At 58.4% G+C, this 8,130-nt stretch overlaps 1 protein-coding gene across 1 annotated transcript; it reads left to right on the top strand.

The window, feature by feature from the left end:
- Window positions 1-1,064: 1,064 nt before the first annotated feature.
- LIMD2 (LIM domain containing 2) lies at window positions 1,065-6,947 on the top strand. Its single transcript, XM_009883834.1, has 4 exons — window positions 1,065-1,203; window positions 4,217-4,261; window positions 4,503-4,642; window positions 6,656-6,947. Exons 1-4 carry the CDS (start codon window positions 1,162-1,164, stop codon window positions 6,813-6,815), a joined length of 387 nt encoding a protein of 128 aa, XP_009882136.1. The 5' UTR covers window positions 1,065-1,161; the 3' UTR covers window positions 6,816-6,947.
- Window positions 6,948-8,130: the final 1,183 nt, after the last annotated feature.

Here is an 8,130-nt window from a genome sequence, read left to right as displayed (position 1 = left end):
TTGGGGTGACAATATGAGGATGAGAGATTTCAGTAGGAGCAGAAAGCAGCCCCAGACGTGTGTGTGTGTGTGTGTGTGCTGGTTTGCCACCCCCCAGCACCTCCCCATCATCGCAGAGCTGCAGAGTCACCCCTTCACCCTCCTGTTCCCCGCTCTGCTCCTCCCTCCGCATCATTTGCTCAACCCCACATCTCTGTCTTGCCTATGCAAAACAGGGCTCATCAAGCCTGACCTTTTATGGGTGTTTTTTGAAGGTAAGGTGCAACGGGGAAAAACCCCTGAGGATCTGTCAGTGCCTTTTCAGCTATTTTTCACCAAAAGGGGTGATTTGCAGTGCTGATATTTTTTTTCTTTTTTTTTTTTTTTCTGTGCTGCATTAAGACTGGCCCGAGACCTGTCGAACCCATCCTCCTGGGCACTCAGCACATCTCTCAGAGGCCACAGCTCACGGGTCTCAGCCTAAAGAGAAGACAAAATCCCCATCACTTGCTCCGCTGAGCTGTGATCTGCTCTGTTCAGCAAGGCTTTTCTGGGCTAAAATTAGACTAAAATCAAAGCCCTTGCTCCAGCAACACCAGTCCTTTAGTGGCCACGTTAGTGAAACTCTAGGCGCTGGTTTCACTGCCTTGGCGGGACAGCGGCTCTGACTGGGAGTTGTAGCCTTGCTGGTAACAGCTTGGCCATTGCCTGGCGATTGCCTTCCACACGCGGGTTTGGAGCAGAAGCCATCACATCACCTTCTGCTCGTGCTTCCAGCAGCCCTCTCCCATCCTCACCCAATATCTTTGTATGGGACTAGAGCTGCTGAGCTCAGCGCCCCACATCACCCGCCAGCTTCCTACAGCCGCGCAGTATTCCAGACCTGCATCTCCTGGCTGCCAGTCCAGTCTGGTGTGCCTAAATCTCTTGGGCCCCTCAAGAAATCCCGAGACCAAAGGGGCTGCGCCGACCCCATGGAGGAAGCTTTGAGCATGTCGCCGTCACGCACCAGCTCCTGCAGAGCTGCGCAGCTGCCGGGCGCGAGGTGATGAAACCAGCCATGCTCCTGTTGACATTTCCTTTCCAGGTGTTGCAAGAGGTCTGTCTTAGACGCCTCCCCAGGGAACATCAGCCTGCAAACTTCAAGCTCAGGATTAAATAGACGGAGGAGGGGAAGGAACCATGTTCCAGGCCACAGGACCCGCCAGCCCACCCCCAACTCACGTACGTAGCATCCCCTGCGGTTTGTACGGGAATTTCAAACCGGGTTTTGGTTCTCAGGGATGGAGGGTTGTGTACAGAAGCTGTATTCTGGACCTGACATTTTAGGGTGATCAAAGGCACAATCGCTGTTACTCAAACAACACAACTGGGGACAGGAATGTTCCACCAGAAGGTGCTGTTTGCTGAGCACACTGCAACGCCAGCGTCCGGGCTCCGGTCCGTACAGAGCTGCTCACCCTGCTCTCCTCTCCAGTTGCCGTCTGTTTGTTTGTGTTTCCATGGCGTTCTGTGATCACAATTGAGAGCATGCGAGCTGCTTAGGATTGGAGCGATTGGAGATGGAAAAACATAAAGGCTCAAGAACATCTCCTGCTGGGACAGGATATGGCCCTTCCCCGAGGGAGGATATATCAGATATGAAATAGATAGTGTGCCTGATCGGAGCCAGAAGGCTGCCGAGAAGTGACGAGCAACGGTGGATTGCCTGTAGCCTTGGGAACGGATGCATTCCAGCTCCAAAGAGGCAGCGTTTTCCTTAGCTCTGGTCAGCTGAGCCTGGAAACAATATATTAAACCCTAACTAACCCCAGGAGAGCACCTGCGGTTGTTTTACCAGTGCCGAGGGACGCAACTGGTTTTACACGGCCTGAGTCTCCTCGCTGCCCATGTCCCTCTGTTGACTTTGGCTTACTCTTCCAGCCTTGTGGGAGTCAGAGGAAAATCATGTCCCTGACCTCAGTCAACGAGAGCAGCTGGGAAACGTCTGAAGAGGCAGCTCAGCAAAGTGAGAGTTTCCTGTGCGTCTCTTAGACAAACTGTTTCCAAAAATACAGAGGAGAAACGATGGGGAAAGACAAAGCAGGAGGAACGGGGAGGGATGATCACCCCAGGGGCAGGGCTGGCCAGGCAGAGCCAGCCAGCGGCAAGAGGGGGGACAGGGAGGCAGTGGGGTGATGTCCTGGGGTCCCACTGTCCCGACCTCAGGAACAAACAGTACAGAGGGGGAGCCAGGCTGTTGTAAAGCATCCCTGGCTGGTCCACCTTGCTAAAAGTGTGTCTGCCCCTTTGGTCCTGACTGTTTGAGCATGTCCCTTACGAGGAAAGGCTGAGAGCGCTGGGACTCTTTAGCCTGGAGAAGAGAAGGCTGAGGGGAGACCTTATTATGGCGTACAAGTGCCTAAAGGGTGGGTTGAAGGAGGATGGAGCCAGACTCTTCTCGGTGGTTCCCAGTGACAGGACGAGGGGCGATGGGCACAAGTTGGAACAGAGGAAGTTCCGTTCCAACACACAGAAGGACTTCTTTACGGTTGGGGTGGCAGAGCACTGCCCAGGCTGCCCAGGGGGGTGGGGGAGTCCCCTTCTCTGGAGATGTTCAGGACCCGCCTGGATGCAGTCCTGAGCGATGTGCTCTGGGCAGTCCTGCTTTAGCGGGGGAGTGGGACTGGGTGATCTCTAGAGGGCCCTTCCAACTCTGAAAATTCCGTGATTCCGTTTGAAAGAAGAAGGGAGCACATCCACCAGCGCAAAGGCAGGCTGAAATACCTGCAGGTGGCTGATGGGGACCCAGCGGGGCAAGTGAGGGGGAGGAGCGGGAGGTGATTTGGGAGGAGGTGAGTTGTTGCAGCTGCAGATGGGAGAGCATTCAGAGACGAAGCTCCGAGACCCCGGGGGCAGAGGTACAGGTGCCTCAGTGCTCAGATCTCTCTGCCGGATTGCTCCTCTCACAGCTGCCAGCTCCCAGTAGCATCTGCCCCCACCAAGCCGCAGAATGCCATGGAGCGTGTCTTCAACCTGGACCGTGCCCTGCTGCCCCTCCTGCCTTCCCCCCCGCCATGCAGACCCTGCAGGGACTCTTTTCGATCTCCCCTATGGCGCAGGCATTTCCTGCGCAGCGCAGCAGCGTGAAGGGTGATAATGGGGCAAGCAGAGGACTCAGAAACAAAACATCACCTGAGGGGGACCCAGCTACGTGCTCGGTGAGAGCGAGGGACGCCCCAGTTATGCCCTGGGGGAAGCGGCAGTCACCACCCTCCGACTGCAGGCGAGGACGCACCCTGGCAGCACTGCCAGAGCCCTGCGCGCCTCCAGCAAGAGAAAGGTTAATTATCACTCTCCAGCCCTGTGGGGTAAATGTTGGCTAGAAGGACCGAGGGCAGCATCTCGCACCAAAGCAGAGCTGCTGTTAGCAGATGCATAAGCCCACAGGCGACCATGTGCCAGTGCAGGTCCCAGCCGGAGTTTTGCCAGAGGCTGTGGCAGCTCTGCAAAGCCCTTCCCCCCTCTCTGCCCACCCCAGGGCACACTGTCCCCCGGGAACATGGAAGTGGGGCTCCTCTGCTTTGCTGCTGTTGTTCCCGAGAGGCTGGTGCCAGCCCTCCGTGGTCTGAGACGCGCAGCGGTTGCACTGGGCAGCCAAGGACAGCAATCCACGCCTGCAGACGGCGAGAGACGCTCCTCAGCGGTGGCTGGGAGCAAGGGGGGGGCTGTCACCCTGGGGTCGTGCTCTGCAATGCCTACGCTGTGCCATCTCCTGGGTCTGTGCTTGGGGTGCTACCACCACAAAAAAGGTCAGCTATACCTTGGGCCACGGCAGAAACAAAGCCACGACATGCTCCTGTCCCGTCACGTCATCCTGCTTGGATGAGTGCTGGCTGCTCTGCCCCGGGCACGTCCCACAGCCTCCTGCTGCCTACTTCCCTCTCTGTAATATATAAATGGTTTTTCCTCTTTTTCTATTTTTCTCTCTTCCTTCTCCTCTCTTTGGGAAAAGCACCACAGCGCAGGAAGGAACTCGCACATGAGGACCTGACGGAGGTCATGGCCTCCGGGCAAGTGAGTTCAGAGACGGTCACCACGTGCCCGTGCCAGCCAGGCAGGGGCTGCTGGTGTGCCCCAAGGTCCCGTGGCTCAGCTGCCCGTACCCATCCTCTGCTGCTCCTCCTTAGCCCCAACTCGGCACCAGGCTCGCCGGCCCAGGCTCTGATTTTCATTTCTCTTCTCCTTCCCTCCTTAGGAGGCAAAGAACAACTCAGGAGGCAGCACGGTGCAGCGCTCCAAGGTACCGTCGACTTTACCACATCCCACTGACGCACGGCGAGGGGGGACGGAGCGAGAGCCTGAGGGGCAGCATCAGCAGAGCAGTACAGGGAGGGCGAGGGGCGATGGGGCGGCTTCACGCCAACCAGTGCTCCAGCAAATGGCAGCGTGGATGCGAGGGGAGAGGGCTGTGGTGGGAGCCAGGTGGAGGATCTCCCAAACCCCTTCCTCACCCTCTCTCCCTTTGGTCTCCCCCTGCCCAGTCCTTCAGCCTGAAGGCGCAAGTGAAGGAGATGTGCACCGCCTGCCAGAAAACCGTCTATCCCATGGAGCGGCTGGTGGCGGATAAATTCGTCTTCCACAACGCCTGCTTCTGCTGCAAGCACTGCCACACCAAGCTCAGGTGAGCCGGGCCGGGATGCCACCGACAGCCAGATGGATGGCCGTCACCCACCCACCCATCACAGCCCCTCCTCGTCGGGTAGCGAAAGGCCCCCAGCCCACTCATGGCAGCAAGGAAAGGGCTTATCTGCCCACCCGGTCCCAAGTCTCAGCTAAATCCCACCTTCTACGGAAGAAGAGTTTTTTCCCCTCGAGCGCAGCCCAAAGGTAACATGGAGCTGAGCCAGAGCGTCCTCCTAGATGACACACGGCCACAGCTGAGCTGCCCTGTGGGACCACCCCTCTTTATAAACCTTTAGGGCAGCGTCTAACATCCTGAGCTGGCTGGAGGGAACAGTTGGCCCTTTCTAAGGGTCCTCTCTTGCATGCTCTTCTCCTCCTTCCTCCCCTGTCCCGGTGCCCCCGAGCGTTACACGCTCCCCCCATCCCTCAGCCGGGTCGCCCCGCTAACCCTGCCCTCCTCCTCCCCCAGCCTCGGCCGCTGGGTCTGAGACGGGCGGCGGTTGCACTGGGCAGCCAAGGACAGCAATCCACGCCTGCAGACGGCGAGAGACGCTCCTCAGCGGTGGCTGGGAGCAAGGGGGGGGCTGTCACCCTGGGGTCGTGCTCTGCAATGCCTACGCTGTGCCATCTCCTGGGTCTGTGCTTGGGGTGCTACCACCACAAAAAAGGTCAGCTATACCTTGGGCCACAGCAGAAACAAAGCCACGACATGCTCCTGTCCCGTCACGTCATCCTGCTTGGATGAGTGCTGGCTGCTCTGCCCCGGGCACGTCCCACAGCCTCCTGCTGCCTACTTCCCTCTCTGTAATATATAAATGGTTTTTCCTCTTTTTCTATTTTTCTCTCTTCCTTCTCCTCTCTTTGGGAAAAGCACCACAGCGCAGGAAGGAACTCGCACATGAGGACCTGACGGAGGTCATGGCCTCCGGGCAAGTGAGTTCAGAGACGGTCACCACGTGCCCGTGCCAGCCAGGCAGGGGCTGCTGGTGTGCCCCAAGGTCCCGCGGCTCAGCTGCCCGTACCCATCCTCTGCTGCTCCTCCTTAGCCCCAACTCGGCACCAGGCTCGCCGGCCCAGGCTCTGATTTTCATTTCTCTTCTCCTTCCCTCCTTAGGAGGCAAAGAACAACTCAGGAGGCAGCACGGTGCAGCGCTCCAAGGTACCGTCGACTTTACCACATCCCACTGACGCACGGCGAGGGGGGACGGAGCGAGAGCCTGAGGGGCAGCATCAGCAGAGCAGTACAGGGAGGGCGAGGGGCGATGGGGCGGCTTCACGCCAACCAGTGCTCCAGCAAATGGCAGCGTGGATGCGAGGGGAGAGGGCTGTGGTGGGAGCCAGGTGGAGGATCTCCCAAACCCCTTCCTCACCCTCTCTCTCTTTGGTCTCCCCCTGCCCAGTCCTTCAGCCTGAAGGCGCAAGTGAAGGAGATGTGCACCGCCTGCCAGAAAACCGTCTATCCCATGGAGCGGCTGGTGGCGGATAAATTCGTCTTCCACAACGCCTGCTTCTGCTGCAAGCACTGCCACACCAAGCTCAGGTGAGCCGGGCCGGGATGCCACCGACAGCCAGATGGATGGCCGTCACCCACCCACCCATCACAGCCCCTCCTCGTCGGGTAGCGAAAGGCCCCCAGCCCACTCATGGCAGCAAGGAAAGGGCTTATCTGCCCACCTGGGCCCAAGTCTCAGCTAAATCCCACCTTCTACGGAAGAAGAGTTTTTTCCCCTCGAGCGCAGCCCAAAGGTAACATGGAGCTGAGCCAGAGCGTCCTCCTAGATGACACACGGCCACAGCTGAGCTGCCCTGTGGGACCACCCCTCTTTATAAACCTTTAGGGCAGCGTCTAACATCCTGAGCTGGCTGGAGGGAACAGTTGGCCCTTTCTAAGGGTCCTCTCTTGCATGCTCTTCTCCTCCTTCCTCCCCTGTCCCGGTGCCCCCGAGCGTTACACGCTCCCCCCATCCCTCAGCCGGGTCGCCCCGCTAACCCTGCCCTCCTCCTCCCCCAGCCTGGGCAGCTACGCGGCGCTCCATGGGGAATTCTACTGCAAGCCCCACTTCCAGCAGCTCTTCAAGAGTAAAGGCAACTACGACGAGGGCTTCGGGCGCAAGCAGCACAAGGAGCTGTGGGTGCACAAGGAGGTGGAGAGCGGGACCAAGTCGGCGTGAGCGGGACCAGCCCACCCTTCCCTGGAGCCCAGCAGAGACGGCACGGAGCAGTGCTGAGCCGGGGGCTAACTGAGCTGATGTAAAGCAAAGGGGACCCAAGGGGCTGCGGGCGGGAAGGGAAGGGAAGGCAGCCCAGCCCTCTTTGGAGGATGCTTAGAGGGACCAGGGCAGAGGAGACCGGGGTAGAACCCCCGGACCTGAAGCTCTCTCTCTGCAGACCCCTCTCCCTGATGAGATCAGACCAGAAGCACTTGCCCCCATGGGAACCCCAGCCCTGTCCACGTTTCAGGCCTGCCACCACGAAAAAGGAGATGACCTGGGGGCTTTACCTAGCCCGTCAGTCACAGCGGAGCTCCCAGTGACCAACCACCAACACCTACACCAACCCTGCCTTACTGGGGCTCCGAATAAGGAGGGTCCTCGGTTTACATCAGCTCAGTTCAGCTGGGATTGTTCAGCCTTAAGGATGCTGCCCTGCGACTGTTTAACAGTGTCTGTCTTTTTTATATTTGCCTTTGATTGGTACGTTCTGCGCTGGAGCTTGGCACGGCAGCTTCATGCGTGACACTGCGCCATGCGCTCTTTTATTTTTGTAATACAAGGTTTCCGAGCCTTCCCTGTCTTGTCCTGTGTTCCCAGGGGTCCGGGGAGGAGGGGGGAAGCAGTCAGCTCTGCCTCTCACTGCCCAGTTACTGCGCAAAGAGCCTCTGCCCACGCAGGATCAAGAAACTCTTCCTGGCTATGTGCGTGTAACGTTCTGCCTGAGGCACACTGCTCCTTTGGGGACCAAACCCGGGATTTCAAATTGCACGCCAGCATTACTCCCCCCCGTGAGCTCCACACCCCAGCTGTAACCCACGGCAGCTTCCACACGGAGCCCAGACCACCCTCAAAGGGAATTCACCCTCCTGCGGATTAGATCCACCCCTCTGCCCTGCACACACTCCGCGGCTTACTCGCTTCCCCCGCCGCATCCGTAAGTGCCGCGCTCTGCCTCCGCAAGCAGCCGCCGGCTCAGCTCACCCCGCAAGGGGCAGGACGGGCATCGGGGCTGGGCTGACGCGTGCCATACGGGGTCCGGTTCGGCTCCATCCAGCCCATCTGCTGAGCTGTGATGTTTGGATAGCACAGTCCATACAAATTAAGGAGCCCAACGAGATCCTGCCAGGCCGGCGAGCCTAATGCAGTGAAACGAGGGAAAACAGGTGAGTCTGTTTTTAATTATTATTTACCTCCTTCCTCCACACACAATTTGTAAGACTAGCTTGAAAGAGTAAGCATTCACATCTTACTTCACACCATAAGCTTACTCCAC

Source organism: Charadrius vociferus, unplaced genomic scaffold (genome assembly GCF_000708025.1).
Source record: "Charadrius vociferus isolate BGI_N301 unplaced genomic scaffold, ASM70802v2 scaffold484, whole genome shotgun sequence".
NCBI lineage: Eukaryota > Metazoa > Chordata > Aves > Charadriiformes > Charadriidae > Charadrius > Charadrius vociferus.
Note: the sequence above shows the minus strand (reverse complement) of the source record. Positions and strands in the feature narration are given on the sequence as shown.

Bases quoted from the DNA above. Each gene is read 5' to 3' on its own strand.
- LIMD2 (XM_009883834.1), top strand. From the start codon at position 1,162: ATGTTCCAGGCCACAGGACCCGCCAGCCCACCCCCAACTCAC. The intron at 1,204-4,216 runs GTACGTAGCATC...TTCCCTCCTTAG, and splicing joins CCAGCCCACCCCCAACTCAC to GAGGCAAAGAACAACTCAGG. The intron at 4,262-4,502 runs GTACCGTCGACT...CCCCCTGCCCAG, and splicing joins GCACGGTGCAGCGCTCCAAG to TCCTTCAGCCTGAAGGCGCA.